Genomic DNA, 18,043 nt, shown 5'->3' on the forward strand with positions numbered 1-18,043 from the left:
ACAGACACCAGGGGGGCTCAGAGCACCCCATGGCAGGCCCTGGATTGAACCCAACATCTTCCCAAGAGAGTGATTTCTTTCTTAAACTGAGCTCAGCTATTTGACTAACTAAAAGCTTGTGTGTGAATTGCTTCAGCCTGAAGCATCATCCACACACACACCCAAAACGAAAAAGGACAACTGTGGCTCGGTCTTTCGAGACTGAGTGCCCAGCCCCGGCCTTGTGCCCGCTCTCGTGACGTCTGCACAGCCGGAGCCACACCCCATTTTGTGAAACGGCGCGTACTCTGTGGACAGGTGGCATCGGGCCTTGGCGTCTAACAGTCCTTGCTGCATGGTGCTGTAGAGGTTTAGCAAACCATGCATGGTAGCCTCAGGAAGAAATCCTCCTTCACAGATGTTGGCAACTGTGCCCGGGAAATCTTCTAAGCCCAGACAGCCTCTCTAGAAAGCCGGTCTACCCCGTCCATCCAGGAAAGCTCTCCAAAGGCTTGTGATGATTTCAGGGCCCAGACGGCAGTGCCCAGAGGCTCCCTCGAGAGCCTTTTCTGAATGCAGCCACACTCAGAGCTGGAGAAGGCACTGTTTTCAAAAAGGCAGCTGGAGCCAGGTTGTGTGCCACCCATCTGGGGAGGTGTCAAGGCTGAGGGAAGAATTAGGTGAACCAGATGGTTGTATCCACTGCTGAGTTGGAAAGCTGGTGGGTCCTGGGCCTTTGGCCTGCTTTTAGCTGTTGCTGCCCCCAAGGAGGTAGGGGCCTTGTCTGAGCTCCCTGGAGGAGTTCAGACTCCCCCCGGTGGGGTTAAATTATCTTATAGAAGAGCCCCCACTTATGCTGTGTTCACACTGAGCCAGAATATTCCCCAGGCATCTGAACCCCCCATAGGATGTGCACAGGGCCATTGCCCCCACAAGTGGCCCAAACCCCTGCTGAGAGCCAGTAGCTGGTGGGACAGTACACCCCCAGCCGCTCCCATGGAGCCACCCCCCTTGAGACAGACGTCGTTGGCCTTGGCCAACACATACGTGCTTCGAAGCCTCAGGGTCTGTCCTCCAGGGGCCCAGGGACAACCTCTCAGCATACACCTCACGGGAGCAGATAAGCACACTGACCACAGCAGTTAAGAAAAGGCACCTTCCAGTCTGTTTTATAAGAAAGGTTGACAAAGGAAAATATTTCTCAGTCCTGGGGAAAAGGAGGAAGCTCACCAACCTCAACCCAGCCCTACTCGGTCTCTTCAAGCTGCCAGCAACCCAGTGAAGCAGCAGACAGCAGACCCTGAAATTGGACATGAGAAAAATGCTATTATGGTCAGCATTATGGAAGGCTCCCTGGAGGAGGTGTCCCGAGCTGAGTCTTAATAGCCTTGGCCCTCTCTATACCTCAGTCTCCTTTCCCGTAAAATGGGAATGAAATCAGAATGGTTGGTTTCCAAGGGCTCCTCACCTAGCCTGTTAGAACTTAGCAGCTGGAGAATTTCCCAGTTGACCCCACAGGACTCATTGCTTCCTGGGTCTTTTCAGAAAGAATCTTGTTACTTTCCCGGGATCATTCTTGCCAGAAGAGAACTCTGTCATCAATATGAAAAACTTCTAAAGGAATGGGTCTGTGCTCACCAACTGATTGTCCCCACAGACGCTGTCTCCACAGACCAGGAAGTGCTTTGCTGGGCCTTGAGCTGGATGCTTAGGCCAAAGATACTTTAGCCTAACGGTTGAGGCAGAGTCTAGTTTGGGTATGCGGGTTGCTGCCCACCACCCTTCGCTTTATCCCTCCATCCCCCACAGTCTGGGCAGGGTCTCCAGGCCTGGTGTGCAGAACCAGAGTGTGCCCACTGAGGGGTCCTAGAACCTCCGCTGGAGATGAGGAGTTCTAGACTAGGAGGGGCTCATGAATCCCGCCACTACCACTCCGGGCCCAGACCCCTGCAAGGTCCCCTCACTGCCCAGGCAGTTGCCAACATCTGCCAGGATGATTTCCACATAGACCACGGAGTGCCTCTGAGCCTTGGGCGGGCAGCAGCATTAGCAGGTCTGTGGGGATGACTTCCCCACGCGCTTGCCCATCGCTGCCTCCCTGTCTCTGGGTCACGGGCACAGCAGCCTTGGGCACAGTAGCCACAGGTGCTCCTAACACATTAACCGGCTGGACAGTGGATGGATGGAGCTTAATCTGAGATCTGGCCGCTTCGATGGGAGCGCGGTGTGGGTGGGGGCAGGGCCCTGCTGTTGGCAGAGAAGCCCCTCGCTGCCCTGCTCTGCTCGAACTTGTAGGACAGTAGCTAGTGTCAGACTGAATGCATCTACACGTGCTTTTCTGTTACTTCGCTGTGTGGTGCTGGCTTCTGCAGGGAGCTGGGCTGTGCCACTAACAGATCACGGCCTCTCAGCTTTGGGGAATGGAGTGGATGGGCATGGGTCCCAGAGGGACAGGGCAGAGGAGGAAAATGCAAAATAAGTCAACCCCTCCCCTACCCCTGAACCTTTCCTAAAAGTGAGGCCCAAGCCAGAACAGGCCCCTTGGGACATTACCTGCCATGGCCTTCCCAGACCTCCCCTGCGGCCCCCCAGTGCACGCACCACATTCCCCCACCAGGAATGGCTGTGTCTCTCCCCATCTCAGGATCAAGGCTGAGGCCCCTCCATCGCCCTGGAATGGGCCTAACCCCAGGCTCTTCTCCATGGGCTACATCTAAAGGGGTCGGCCTGGCATACCTCGGGACCAGCCAGCAGGGACAGGCTTTGAGCATTTGCGTCCTCAAGAAAACAGCAGTTCCCGCACCCATTTCATGTATTTGGCTAGTGGCGAGCAGAGGACTTGGCCCCTCTGAAAATACATGGCCGGACTGGACTCCTGCCCCAAGGGAGTGAGGACGGAATCTCGGCAGCGGAAGAAAGGGGGGCTTTGGTCTAAAAAGCCCAAGAGAGGCCTCCTTCGCTCTGCCCCACCTCGTGATTGCCCACCTGGCCCAGCACCCGCTCAGGCCCGGCCCCCGCCCACTGGAACAGGGAGCGTGGTGCCCGTGGGTGACCTGTGCTCCGTCTCGCCTTCCCCAGGCCTCAAGACCATTGTGGGGGCCCTGATCCAGTCTGTGAAGAAGCTGGCCGACGTGATGGTCCTCACAGTCTTCTGCCTCAGCGTCTTTGCCCTCATTGGCCTGCAGCTCTTCATGGGTAACCTGAGGCACAAGTGTGTGCGCAACTTCACGGCGCTCAACGATACCAACGGCTCTGTGGAGGCTGATGGCCTGGTCTGGGAATCGCTGGACCTCTACCTCAACGACCCAGGTGCGGACTGTTTCTGTGGCCCTAGCAGGGCTTTGTGAGGCTACCAGGACTGGGGCACCTCCCACACAGGCCTCGCCAGAGGACAAGCCTCGCTCGAGGGCCGTTTAAGCCCTACCCGATCCCCTAGAGACCCTGCTGTGTGCTCACGTATCCCTGCCCCTGCCCTTTGGGGGGTTCCACAAGAGAGGACAGAAGGGGACAGACTTAGGGCCTGCCCTCGTGAATTCTCAGGCTAGATGGGGAGACGACATTTGAAGAACAGGGATGATGGAGTTAGATGGAGAGGCAGACAAGGGAAGAGCAGCTGCGACGTTTGGAGGTAGGACTGACCCTAGAGTGTCAGGAATGGTGAGGAGGCGGGCCTGTCTGCAGAGAGAGAAGTGTTAGCTTGGGAAAGGGTGAGCCATGGAGTTGGAGTAGTTTGTGAGGCTCACAGGTCCCATCTGCTTGGCATGAGATTTTTCAGTTGACTTCATCGTTCTTTGCCAAGATGTTCGTTCCATACACCTGCACCCCAGAACCCTGCCAGAGGGTCAGAACAAGCTTGGTGAGTGTACAAGGTCACGTGAGCCCCTCTTGTTGTTTCCCTGCCCCATGGTGTACACTTCCAGTCTCCAGGCTGAGGGCCAGCAGCTCTCTTAACTAGTGCCGTCGGCCTGGACCAAAGGTAGACACTGGTGCAAGGCCATGTTCTGGGCCACAAGAATCCCGAGGGCCATTTGGAAGTTAGGGCCACTTACATACACCAGCAATCCACTTTGGAAAAAGAAACAGAAATTCAGTGAGTAAATTTGCTTACGGTTCAGCTGTGACCATATAGCAGTGGTTCTAAAACTTCAATGTGCACCAGAGTCACCTGGAAGCCTCCAAAAAATGCAGGTGCTGGGCCCCACCCTCAGAGATTCTGAGTTGGGAGACCTGGGGTGGCACTCAGGAAGTTACATTTCTAACCAGTCCCAGTTGTTGCTTGATACTGCTGTCCGCACTTCGAGAACTGCTGCCTAAGACCAAGGCAGGTGGTGGTGAGTGCTGGGGGCTGATGGATGGCCACAGAGAGGAGAGGACAGGACTGGGTGTCTCTTTTCTCATCTGGTCCAGCCCCAGCCCCATCTGGACAGGCCCCAGCATCGGCACCATCAGTGTGGCAGGCCTCGCCCACCACCTTATACACAAGGAAGTGGTTCCAGAACTGGGCAGTAGCTGCCAAGGCCACACGTGAATCAGCAGCCAAGCTGGAACTCTGCTCAGACCCCTGCCTCCTCTCTTGGCCCTGGTTGGCCCCCTGAGTGGTTTAGGGCAAGGTGCACAAGCTCCCTGTGGGGACAGCTGAGGGCCTCCACAGGGCTTCCTGTTTCTTCTGAGAGTATAGGGGACAGTGGCAGCTGAACATCTGAAGAGGAGCAGGAGGAAGGCCAGAGAAGCAGCTGGAGTTTTCTCAGGCCTGACCAGGCAGAGGGTAGGGGTCAGACAGGGACAGAGAAGAGGAGGGAAGACCGCCAGAGATGTCTCTACCGCCCCAAAGCCCTGGGTACAAAGAGGGAACCCCAGGAGTCGGCCACACGTGCCCCTCACCGTTGGGTGTTTCTTTTCCAGAAAATTACCTGCTCAAGAATGGCACTTCTGACGTGTTACTGTGTGGGAACAGCTCTGATGCTGGGTATGTGGCGCCCCCCCACCCAGAGCCACCTCACTCAGCCAGAGGAGTCTCCCAGTGCTTTCTCAACTGACTGTGCTTTTAGTTTATGCCCTTGACCCCAGGGACACTGAGGCCTCCCCCTGCCTCATTTCCAGGCCCTTCCAGGCCCCTGGCAGCTTCCCCCCCTCCCCCCCACCACAGGGGTGACAGCTGCAGAGGGGGTAAGAAAGGGATGGGGACACAGATCTGGAGGGAGGGACTGGGGGCAGCTCAGGAGGCCCTGCAGGGCTCCCCACAGCCCAACCCTGGCTGCATTTCCTTCCAGAAGCCCCCCAGGTGGTTTTGTCCTACTCCAGTCTTTCCTTCCTCCCTGCCAATTTGTGCGTCGGGTCCAGAGTGAACGTGGTTCCCCCAACAGCCTCTGAGATTTCCTCCGGGACAAGCAGGGCCTGTACCTGCAGCCTGAGTGTGGTGCCCAGAGATGCCCAGTAACCATGTGCAGCTTCTAGGGCTCTGTGCACAGCAGTGTCTGGGTCAGTGTTACTGTGCCATAGGTTGTTAGGGGCAGGGAGCCCACAAGCTCACCTGGTAGGGGAGGTGCTCTGAGGCCCACATCTCTGAGTATGAAGTTCCAGAGCCCTTCCTGTCGCTAAAGAGATTGTCTAGAAGGTCTTAGGACGTTAGCAATGCACAGAGGCCTTTGGCTGCATCCTCCCACTGACTAAGTCCCCCTTCCCTCAACCTCTGTCACACAAACACACACACACACACACACGCATGCATGAATCAAGCCCACTGCTTCCTTTTTGAGAACAAGGCTATCCCCTCAAACTCAGTGAGCTGTGGGTCTGCCTCCCTGTGCCTGTGTGTGCAGTCCTGCAAATGGGCACATTCTCCAGCAATGGCCAAGCCCCAGCCCGTTTACCCCGGAATCATCCATCAACCCTTTGGCCCACCCTTTGCCCTGGGCTGCATCCTGTTCAGCTCAGCCAAGCCTCACTGCTCCCCTTGCATGCCTGCACTCTGCTCAACTCCCCGTGGGGTAGGCAGGCAGAGGAAGAGATGCAAGCCAGGCCCTCGGTGCTTCCTCCATGAGGGGAGAGGCAACTCAGTCAGCAGCTGGAATGGTGTGTCATGTGGGCAGAAGGGAGCTGCATTTAGGCCTAGCAGAATCAGAAGGGTAAAGAAAAGGAGAAGATGATGTCCCAGGTGGGAGACACAGCATGAAAAGTCATGGAGGCGGGACCCAGCAGTGCGGCACTAGGTTCCTGACGCACAGCCTCATGAAGCAGTGGGGACTATGCTGGGCTGCCCAGAGATGAGTCAGTCTCAGCCAGGGTCTCAGGGGCAGAGGATCCCTTACAGCGTGAGCCAGAGTCTGCGTGTCTGGCCACAGGACGTGTCCCGAGGGCTACCGGTGCCTCAAGGCAGGCGAGAACCCTGACCACGGCTACACCAGCTTCGACTCCTTCGCCTGGGCCTTCCTTGCACTCTTCCGTCTGATGACGCAGGACTGCTGGGAGCGTCTCTACCAGCAGGTAGGTGGGTGCGTGAGGCCAGCAGAGGGACACCAGGATGGGACTCAGGGCCCCTCAAGGGCCAAGGCTGCACGAGTGACTAAGCTAGAGGTGGCCCCAGGAGCTTCTCCACTGGTGAGAGCTCAGGAGGGGCAGGGGTCAGGGATCCTTGTATCTGAGGGATAGGGGCTCAGCAAGCAAAGAACCTTTCTTTTTGCTGGTGACCTACTACCTCTCCCTTTATATAGGACACCCCATGCTCTGTGAGGAGACACTCCTCCACCCTCTGTGAGGGAATAGTCCCTCTGTGGGTGCAACACTTCCCCCAGCTGGCTGAGACCTCCTACCTCCCTCTGTCGGTGGGACTTGCTCTACCCCCTCCCCCGGCTGTGGTCCTCTGAAACCCTGGCACAGCCAGACTGGACAGCTTAGAAACGCCATGACCGTGACCCAGAAGGGGCCCCAGTGAGAATGACCTCTGCCCCCTTGCTCCCCCAGACCCTGAGGTCCGCAGGGAAGATCTACATGATCTTCTTCATGCTTGTCATCTTCCTGGGCTCCTTCTACCTGGTGAACTTGATCCTGGCTGTGGTTGCCATGGCCTACGAGGAGCAAAACCAAGCCACCATCGCTGAGACTGAGGAGAAGGAAAAGCGCTTCCAGGAAGCCATGGAGATGCTCAAGAAAGAGCATGAGGTGGGTGAGCAGGACGCAGCCAAGGAGCCTCCAGACCCAGCCTTCACCTGACTGTGGGTGCCTGGAGAATGGTGCATGCTGGGTAAAGCGGGTGCCTGGAGACATGATGATGCATGCTGGGTAAAGCTAGTGCCTACTGAGTAAAGCTGGTACCTGTAAATGTGGCACCTGCTGGGTAAAAGGCAGTGCCTGCTGGGTAAAGCTGGTGTCAGCTGGGTACAGACATTTCACCTGAATGTGGTGTCTGCTGGGTAAAAATTCGGTACTTGCTAGGTGAAGACAGTGCCTGTTTGTGAGATGCCTGCTGGGGAGAAGTGGTGCCTGCTGGGTAAAGGTGGGCCCTGTGAATGTGGTACCTGCGGGGGAAAGCTGTTCCCTAGGATCGTGGTGTCCGCCAGGTGCAGGTGGTGCCTGCTGGGTAAAGGTGGCCCTGTGAACATAGTGCATGCTGGATCAAAGAGATCTTTGTGTTCATGGACATAGTTTCCCTACTCCAGGGATGCCTTCTGGTGGGGTAGTGAGAAAGGTCCAGGGTCGGAGGCCTGACCTAACTCAGAGAATAAACACTGACGATGCTGCCCTGGCTACTAGCAGTTCCACACACAGCAGGTGCTGGAGGCTAACTAAGAGTAAGCCTGTTAGAAGCCAGGCTGTGCACATCCACTTTCTTCTCACTGTCCTGTGCCACCTCCCCCAGCACCTGTTTTGGCCAACTGAACCTTCTAGAAGATTCCCTGCCCTCTAGTTCTGTCACTTCCTCTACTCATCAGCACCCCCCTCCCTCCTCTCTCCCACAAGTTCCTCTTCACTTCAGCCACTCCTCTCTTCCTCCCTGGATCTTGATCTTTCTCAGAACATTCTGGGTCTGTCTGAGCTCATCTCTCTGTGATGCCCATTTGGGGGTAGGTGTGCAAGTCCGCATACTGATGGGGAAAACCAAGACGCTGAGAGTTGCCTGGCCTGCCCTAGCCTGAGGTTGCACAGTCTCCATAACCAAGACATCCCTTCTTCCACCCTTTTCCAGGCTCTCACCATAAGGGGTGTGGACACTGTGTCTCGCAGCTCCTTGGAGATGTCCCCTTTGGCCCCAGTAACCACCTGTGAGAGAAGGAGCAAGAGGAGAAAACGAATGTCTTCAGGGACGGAGGAGTGTGGGGATGACAGGTTCCCCAAGTCCGACTCGGAGGATGGTCCCAGAGCAATGGTAATCCCTGGCCTTGGCTCTGGCATCCACCACAGCCACCATGCTAGGCCCCTGGGGCAGTCACAGCCCCTTGGGTGCTCCCCAACGACAGCATCCTTGAGCCCCTTCCAAGCCCCTTCCTAGCCCTTCCTGTTTCCCATGGCCATTCTTGGAGTGGCAGAGCCCTGGGCAGAGGGACACAGTAGGTTTGAGTGTTATAATATCCCCAAGCTCAGCTAAGTCCCCAGCACTGGGGCTGGGGGACACCCCGTGGTGTGGATTGGCAGGAGCCTAAGGAGTGAGGGGCATGGCTGACTGCCCCAGGTCCTGCTTGGGCCAGGCCTGCCTGCACCACCAGGAGCCTTCCGGCCTCCTTGCCCCCGTGCCCAGCCTTAGCCCCACCTTCAGGCCCAGGTAAGCTTCAATCTCAAAGCCTCAGAGGCACAGGCTTCAGGTGAGCAGAGATCCCAGAAGATGCAAGACTTCCTCTAACACCACACCTCTTCCCTGAACACCCCCTGGTGCACCCATCCAGTTCCCGTGTGGCAGGCAATAAGCCCTCAGTGCTCCAAGAAGTTGAACGGGGGCCGATGCCACAAGAGGTAGGCAGGGGGTATGTGAAGAGCTGTCTTGGTCATATCCCCTCTCTGCACGCCCTCAGAATCGTCTCAGCATCTCCCACGGGCTCAGCAGGACCTCCATGAAGCAACGCTCCAGCCGCGGGAGCATTTTCACCTTTCGCCGGCGAGACCTGGGCTCCGAAACTGATTTTGCAGATGATGAAAACAGCACAGCAGGGGACAGCGAGAGCCACCGCACATCGCTGCTGGTGCCCTGGCCCCTGCGCCGGCCTAGTGCCCTGGGACAACCCAGTCCCGGGACCTCAGCTCCCAGCCACGCCCTCAATGGCAAAAGGAACAGCACCGTGGACTGCAACGGGGTGGTCTCCTTGCTGGGGGCAGGCGACCCTGAGGCCACCTCCCCAGGAAGCCGCCTCCTCCGCCCTATAATGCTGGAGCGCCCCCCAGACACGGTGAGCCAGCCCTGCGATGTAGCACTAGGCAGATCTGGACTCCAAAACTGGTCCCCAGCGCCAGGTCCAAAAATACTCACCAAGTGTTTACTGAGCACCAATTGTGGGCTGGGCTCAGGGGGTGAATAAACCTACCAGAAAATCTCTGCCTTCAAAGAGCTTCCATGCTAGTGGGGGCAGACAGACCAAATCAGGGAAAGAAGGGAGAATATGTATGCATGGTGTGTAATGGTGAGGAATGAGAATGATAGCTAAATACTTAGCAACTGGTAAGGCATGGGCACAGAGATGCTGTGGTGGCTCAGGACCTGTCCTAGAGGTCCTGTGTGTGTCAGGTGTTAGCCCTGTAGAGTCACTGGATCTGGACAATCCAGGGGGTCCCAGGAGAAGGGCCAGAGTGACAAGGGGATGTTTATGGGGTTTTGGGCATCAATTATTCATCCAGTTGGAAATATTTCAGTACTTTATAGACTGGTAACTCAATATGAGCCTAAGTAACAGGTGCTGTGGGAGGACAAAACAGGGAGGGGGAGAGGGAACCCCACTCGTTAGGGGGCATTTAAACAAAGACCTGGAGGAGGCGAGGGTGGGAGCCAGGCTGCCTTCTGAAACTGTGAGGGTGGTATGGCACAGCTTAGCACCCAGATTATGGAGACAAACTAGGTTCGAATCCTGCCTCATAGCTTACCAACTGGATGGCTGTAGGCAAGTTACTTTATTTCTCTGTGCCTTGGTCTCTCATCTGTAAAGTGGATTTAAACTACCCACCTCAGGATTGTTGCGGGGATTAATGGGCTGATATGGGTAAAGCAATCAGGAATTGCATGACTATGTTGATGTTGTGATGATGTCATGACAATATACCGTCATTATGTGATCTGGGGGAAGCATGTTCCAGGCTTAGAGAAGAGCAAGTGCAAAGGCCCTGAGGCAGAAGCATGCCTAGCCTATGGGAGGAAATGCTATCAGGTCACTATGGCTGGAAACCAGGGAGCAAAGGGGAGAGGAGTTGGAGTTATTCTCAGAAAGGTGGCAGGGAACGGCCAGATAGTGAAAGGCCAGTCACAGTTTTGATCACTCAGTCTGCTGATCCCATGATGACAGACTGGTGACTGCCCAATTAGCCATCAGGTGTCCTTGCTGACCCCTGCCTCCCAACACAGTGCCCAGAAAGTGCCAACGTGGGGCTCAGACCCCAAGGCCTGCAGGAAGATGGAGGGGGGCAGACTTCCTGAGGGAGCTGGGCCAGGCCAGGGAGACTTGGGCAGGAAGGTGGAGGGGGGCTCACAGCCGAAAGGCCTCCTTTGCTCCAGCTCAGACACTTGCTCTAGCTTTGGGACTGCAGAGGTTAATTAATCTCTCTGTGCCTCAATTTCCTCATCTGTCAGGTGGAAATAAAATTAACATCCACATCAGCTGGTTGTGGTGAGGACTAAAAGAGTTCTGACCTGTCTGGTGCTTAGACCAGTACTGGCCTCATGTTCAAGTAATTGCTATTATTATTTATTATTGTTATTATGGAGCAGGAAGGAGTAAAGACTCCTGGGGCAGAGCTCCTGGGGCCCTCACGCCCCTCTGGAGCAGGGAGTCAAGGGAAGGGTCCTGGGAATCCATCTGGGGCAGAGCGCAGCTTCCCGGGGGTCTGGGGAGGGCCCCTGGCCATCACTGGGAGGGTGGGTGTCTGGCTTGCCAGGAACCCCGAATGCCGGTGCCTGCAGAACCCCCTACAGATCCAGCCCTGGAGCCCCAGTCTGGTGGAATCAGGTCAGCCACAGAGCACTAATAGAATTTCCTAATCTCATTAGGGTGAAAATCATCTCATTGTGCTGCACATGTCAGGAGGAATCCAAGTCCAAACACTTCATTACTGGGAACTCTGACTTCACTCATTCGCACTTCTGTGGGGCCCATTTGTAACCTTAAAGGGATTAGCAGGTCGAGGGGGTCATTTGCAAAGTTAAAGGAATTAGCAACCAAGATGGAGACATTTGAAAAGTTGAAGAGATGAGCAGACTGTCGCCCCGGGAATGCCTTTTCTGCCTCCACTGGGTCCCCAGTGAGACATTTCTGCCCAGTTCTCCTCTGAAAACAAAGCTCAGTGTTGGCGCAAAGCTGGGGCTTAACACCGTGGTGGTGGGGGCAGGAAGGGCCAACCCGACTGACAGCTCACATCTCCTTTATCAAGTTTGAGCGTGGAGGGTGAAGACTTTCTTTGCCGGCTGTCTGTGTGAGCGCCGACCCCGAGGGCCGGATGGGGGCAGGGAGGCCCACTAAACTGCCCTTCTCCCTCCACGTGTTCGACTTTTGTCCTCCTTCCCCTGGTCATCCAGCAAGTTAGGGGGCAGAGCTGGAACTCATCACCCAAGCCTCCTGACTCCTGAGTATTTCTCCATCCAGCGGATATTTACCCAGCACCAGCCAGCTGCATCGAGTGCCGGGCAGTGTTTGAGGCTCCAGGGTTATAGCCGTGAAGAGAATGGACAGGAGCTCTGCCCTCATGCAGCCTACAGTGTAGTCAGGAAGATGGATAGTAAACGGGTCAATATTCCAGGTAGCAATAGGGTCACATGGTAGAAAATTGCTAGGGGTGGGGTTGGGAATGGGGGCTGTTAGAATCGTCGGGGAAGTCCTTCCTGCAGAAGTAACGTTAAAATTGACAGACAAATGATTTTAGGGAGCCATCCACGAAGATCTGAAAGAATAGTGTTTTAGGCAGAGGGAACATCAAGTGCAGAGGCCCCGAAGAGGAACAGGCACGAGACTTTCAAGGGATGAAGGGGCAGGGCAGGCCTGATATGGTGGAAACAGTAGAAAGATATATGAAATGAGGTTGATGAGTTAGGATTTGGACTCTGCAGGGCCTTGTAGGCGATAGAAAAGTTTGGATTTACTTTGAGTAAGATGGGGAGCTGTGGGGTAGGGGAGTTGTTGATCAGAGGTGTATCGTGACCTGATTTACTTTTTAAGGGAATCCCTTTCGGCTGTGTAGAGAATAGAGGGAAAAGAAGAAGAGGCCAGTGAGGGGGCTGTGGCAGTAGTTTTAGGAAAGAGATGACGATGGCTTGCACTGGGATGGTGTATCAGTCAGCTAGTGCCACAATAAGGCTGTGTAAAAAACTACCCCCAAAGCCAATGGCTAACAGCAAGCCTTTATTCTCACATCCACTTCTCTGCAGGTTGACCATGGTTTGGCTGGTCTCGGTTGGGTGGGCTGGGCAGCTGTGCTTCAGACTGCACATTGGCTTGGCTCCACCCTGTGGGTTAGGCTCAGGGCTGCCTCACTTGTCTTTGTTCTGAGGCCCAGTCTGAAAGGATGGCAGCTAGCTGGGGAAGCTCTTTTCATGGCCAATCACTGAAGTACAAGAGCAGGACAAATAGCACAAGCACATTTAAGGCTTCTGTTCACATCACGTCCACTAACGTTCCATTGGCCAAAGCAAGTGGGTCATCGATAGCACAGGGAGGTTTTCTTCACTCACAGTGGGAGAGGAAAGAGTAAATATTGGCTAAATGATAACCTGAACGATCACAGATGGTGAAGGAGAGAAGGTGGGAGAATTTAAGACATGCTTGTGAGTTAAGCTGGCCAGATTTGTGGTTGCATTGGATCTAGCGTACTGCTGTTAGACCAGCCACCTCAGGCGCCTCTGCTTGAATACTTCCATGACTGGGAGCTCACTGCATCCCCACGCAGCATTTTGGGGGCATTCTCACCAATTGCAAAGGTTGAGCTTAACTTGAGCCCAGATTGATTTGGTGCTCACCACAGGCCTTGGCTCTGCCACCCGGGGTAGCCTGGGTCCGTCTCCCCTCTGACCTACAGAGATTATAGAGCCTTGCTCTTGCACACCGAGCGTGCGTGCTGTCTTCAGCAGCTCCGGCTCCGGTTCACGGACTGGGGTCATTCAGGGCCGTGCTGACCTGAAGCCTTTGTGGGCCCTCCTTGGTTCCGCGGGGCCTCTCAGTAAGCCTAGAGAATACCTGTGCCACCTCCCTCCATCAGGGCACGCCACGTCTCCATTCGCAGGCCTGGGTCTCTTACTTACAAAAATGATGCAAGCACATTGGAAACAAATCCAACCAGGCAAAAGGAGCTTCTCCCTCTCCTTCCCCTCCCTCACAAGCCCACTCCCCAGATACATCCACGTGAACAGTTCAGGGTAGAGCTTCCGGGTCTTTTCCTTATGTTTTCATCAAACAGTTTGTCTTGGAAGTGCACTCCTGAGAACACACGTGGAACTGTCTCGTTCTCTTTATTGTCTGCATCAGAGTCCAGAGTTGGATTGTGTCCATAATTGATTTTAATATTCTTCCTATTGATTAGCTGTTTCTTTTTTATGGTATTAGGAACAATGCTGCAATGAACATTATTGTGTGTCTATTTTTGGTGCACGTGTATAATTATTTATGAAGTTACATTACTAGATGAGGACTTGCAGGGCCAATTTAAAATTTTCTTGGTAGATATAGCCAAACTGCCCCACAAAAGCTCCCACCAGCTATGTCTAAGCATCGTGCTTTCTTCTTCTATTAATGTCACCTTAGAGCATGGGAGATGTTTTTTAGCTTCTTTATGCTCTTGACTCTAGGGAGCTTGTGGTCAATTTAGACTCCCAGATCGTTTTTGCATGTACTAATGTATATGAAAGAATCTGGGTAATAGAACTTGATACATGGAGTTTCCTGTCCACCCTCAAGAATCACCACTGCTGGGAGACGGTGAAGAAGAAAAGAGAACAAGGAGATCATGACTGGTAGGAAGGGTGAGGGGAGTCACTAACTGAGAGGGAGTTGAGAGCAGAGAAGCCCAGCCCCCAGTGTCCCATCAAGACTCTCATCCTGTCCCCCTTTGACCCCCCTGACCTGAGCGTGGGCCAGCTGTCCCAGGTCCAACAGCTGCCCCACGTCCAGTAGGAACCCCGTCCCCAGGCTGACACTATCTCCTGGTTGCACCCAGACCACACCGTCGGAGGAGCCAGGCAGGCCCCAGATGCTGAGCCCCCAGGCTCCGTGTGCGGATGGCTTCGAGGAGCCAGGAGAGCGGCAACGGGCCCTCAGCGCTGTCAGTGTCCTCACCAGCGTCCTGGAAGGTCAGCATCACCCGGTGCCCTCCAAACATTCCCCACGTCTGGTCTAGGCACGCTCACCATTATACCGCCCTGAGCCAGGCATACCCCATCTGCTTGGCCTGCCCTGGACATCTCCACAGCTGTCCCACGCTTTTTGGTCTGTGTCGCCTGTCCTAGGGGTCTTTTCATTTGTTTCAGCTTGTGCTTTCCTGGGCATCCTCAGGAGCCATGTTTGTGTTTCTTCCAAACATTCCTACAGCTGTGCTGGCCTGTCCCAGGTGCTTATCAGCCTCATACTGTCCTCTCCCAAGTATCGCCATATCTGCCTGGGACCATCCTGTCCCAAGCGTGCCTGTTCTAGCCTATTCCCAGCCATTCCTGTATCTACTACAGGCTATTCCAGGCCTCCCACATCTGTCCCAGCCAGTCCCACGGTAGGCAACCCCGCATCCATTCCAGTCTGAATTTGGCACCCCCCCATCTTGTTCCCTCCTGTCCCATATGGATTCACATCCTTCCAGCCTGTCCCAGCCACCCTCCGCCTGTCCTAACATGTCCCACGTATCCATATCTATTCCCACCTGTTCTGTCCTGGGTGTCCTTATACGTGAACTTGCAAATCTGAGATGTTGTCTCATCCTTTTAAGTCTATCCTTCCCTGAGTGTCCCCAGATCTGTGTGGGACTGTTGTCTCAAGAGAGCCCACTTCTGTCCTGATCTGTCCTGTCCGGGTTTTCCCTACATCCATCCTGGCCTCCTGTCCCTGTGGCCCTTTTCTCTCATATTTCCCGGGCAAAGAGTCAGGACACAGGCCACCCCTTCCCTTAGCCTTCCCTGCCCCTCTAACCGTCCCCTGCCTTGTGGCAGCCGTGTCGTCTCCACAGGTAAGTCATACGTCTTCTCTGGAATATCATGAGTTATACAGGAGTGAGTCAGCAAAAATAAACCAGCTCACTGGCTGTCCCCCCAGAGCTGGAGGAGTCTCACCGCAAGTGTCCACCATGCTGGACCCGCTTCGCCCAGCGCTACCTGATCTGGGAGTGCTGCCCCCTGTGGATGTCCATCAAGCAGAGAGTGAAGTTCATGGTCATGGACCCATTTGCTGATCTCACCATCACCCTGTGCATCGTGATTAACACGCTCTTCATGGCGCTGGAGCACTACAACATGACAACTGAATTCGAGGAGATGCTGCAGGTCGGAAACCTGGTAAGGGCCGCTGGTAGCTGACTCTCAAATGGGCATCCTGGTGTGAAGGGCTCTCGGCCAGCTGTCACAGCCTTCATGGGTAAGGGTGGAGGGATTCAGAGCACAAAAGATCTTCTGAGGGTGAGAGTCATCATGGAAGACATCTTGGAGGAGGGAGTCTCAGGATCAGCTTTGAAGTAACTGAGAGATGTAGTTGGAAGTGAGAGGTTGGAGACAAAGGTTAATGAAGATGCTCAGAGGCTAGAAAACAAAAGTGAATTGAAGGTGAGCCTGAAATGCGTGGGGATGTGAGATTTGGCAGTTAGTAGATGGAGGAGGGGAGCGTATGCAGAAAGAGGCAGTTCTCTTACAGGAAGAGCTGGAGTACGTGAGCATCAGTGTTTGTTGGATGGGGAAGGATGGATGAATGGATGGATGGATGGATGGATAGCTGGATGCAGTGAGTAAATCAGGCAGGGCCAGATCTGAATTCTGATTCAGCTCTTACTAAGTCTGTGACCTCAAGCAAATTACTTAGTCTCAGTAATTGGCACAATAAGTATTTGTTGAATTTAATAAACGTAAAATTAGTATGACAATATCAACCTCATAGGGAGCTGATGAAGATTGAATGAGATAATGTGTGTAATGCGCTTGGCTCAGAGTTTGATAAACAATAAGCACTCAAAATGAATGATCACGGTGGTTATTATCATTGTTGTTGTTATTAAAGAGACTGTCTCTGGAAGCCAGAATGTCTAGTTTCTAATTCTGATTTTTTTCTTGAAACCAAATTCAAATCCTGCCTCTTCACTCTAAAGATGGGAAACTGAGGCCTGAGAGGTGGCATAATGGTGGCAGAGCTGGGAATGTAGCTACGGTCTCCCTACTCTGAGAGACAGGCTGTAGTGGCTCCATCCAGATAAACACAGAGTCATCCCTTCTCCAAGGGATCCTAGGACAAGCCTGGCAAAGAGCCCACCAACCTCTGAAAGGAGCTCCTGGGATCACCACTGAGGTTGGGTGGGGGGAGGGGCTCATTTGGCCCAAGCTCTGTCTTACTGCAGACCCAGCCCTGTCTTAGCCCCTAGAGGCAGGCGGGTCCCCCACGCTGTGGAGTGTGGAGATTTTCTTCCCTTATTACATTCCCTATCTAGGACTCTAGACAGTTCTCTATAGGATCTATTCAAATTTTTTTTACAAATGTAAGTCCATTTTGCTGTAATTCTATTTTTATTTCTTTTTTCTATATGCAAACAGAAGGGAAAGGTATATCTGTCTGTAGCAGTGTTTTGGCAAATTGTGCCTGCCTTGTGTTGGGTGGTCTTCAGATGGTCGTTATTAGGGTTTCAGTTGAATGCAGTTTTATTGGAATGTGGCCACTGGGTTGGGCTGAGCAGCAAGTCAAGGTGATGAAGAGCCCTGGTGGCTTCACTGGATCCTTGAGTTGTGATTGGGTTGCAGTTGTTTTAAACTTACGGTTCAGTTATTAGTAATAGGTCACGTTGTTGGACTATAGCTATATTCTGTTCTGTTTGGATGGCTTTATTGCTAGTATGTAAGGTTTTTATTGTCTTGCAGTTAATATATTCTAGGTGGTTTAAATATTAACTGTAAAGAAACAAAACCACAAAAATAAGCATGGATAAATAATCTTGGTAAGGGAAAAGCCTTTCTAAGCATGTCACTAAAGACAAATTCCATAAAGGAGAAGATCGATAGATTTAACTAACTTTTAGCCCATCATATAAACAAAAGTAAATGAAACTTCTGTTCCTAGTAATATTGTGGACGAGAAAACCTGAAAAGTCTTCAACAATTAAACAATTAAAAATTTAGCAAACATCCTTTGACATGCAGGGATAGTTCCTGAGAAAGTAAGAAAAATCTCAAAGCGTCAAGAACAAAGAGTAACTTAAAAACTGTATTGATAAACATCTGAAATGGTTCTGTAGCTGCCCTGGGAAGGGTGAGTTGCTGATTTGGGTAATCTGGGAGCTTGGATCTCAGTGAACATGTAGAGACAAGACATGTTTTTGGGGCAGTGCGAATAGGGGTTGGAACTGAGTTGCCCCATAAGAATATGACCCTACCTTCAGTAAAATGGTGAACCAGAAAAAATCCACACATCTACTCTGGGAAATGATAAAGAAGGAAGCTTGTTAGTCCCAGCCAGGGCTGCAGAAGGAAAAAAGAAAAAAAGTAACCTCTGGAAACTTGTCACTATGAATTAGGCTTCATACACATTTGGAGTTCAGATTTATACCTGAGTGTTCCTAGAATCTATGCCTAAAAACTTGACACATAAAGTGATCCTGGGATGATATCTTGGGGTCCCTGAAAGAAGCAAACACAAATTTCTCTGGAAGGACCCGCCTTTAACCCAAGCTAAGTTTGATTCTCCAAATTACAAAACACACAAGGAAATACTCC

The 18,043-nt window shown here is 53.2% G+C and overlaps 1 protein-coding gene across 4 annotated transcripts in view; it reads left to right on the top strand.

Moving 5' to 3' along the window:
• Positions 1–18,043, top strand: part of SCN5A (sodium voltage-gated channel alpha subunit 5) — a 99,267-nt gene that overhangs the window by 35,348 nt on the left and 45,876 nt on the right. For all 4 annotated transcript variants that reach the window (XM_023619740.2, XM_070236858.1, XM_070236857.1 and 1 more), the window contains 8 exon segments: positions 3,058–3,288; positions 4,882–4,945; positions 6,321–6,462; positions 6,940–7,137; positions 8,162–8,341; positions 8,982–9,353; positions 14,311–14,443; positions 15,393–15,631. In XM_023619740.2, coding sequence (XP_023475508.1) covers positions 3,058–3,288; positions 4,882–4,945; positions 6,321–6,462; positions 6,940–7,137; positions 8,162–8,341; positions 8,982–9,353; positions 14,311–14,443; positions 15,393–15,631 — 1,559 coding nt within the window.

This window comes from Equus caballus, chromosome 16, assembly GCF_041296265.1.
Source record: "Equus caballus isolate H_3958 breed thoroughbred chromosome 16, TB-T2T, whole genome shotgun sequence".
Taxonomy (NCBI): Eukaryota; Metazoa; Chordata; class Mammalia; order Perissodactyla; family Equidae; genus Equus; species Equus caballus.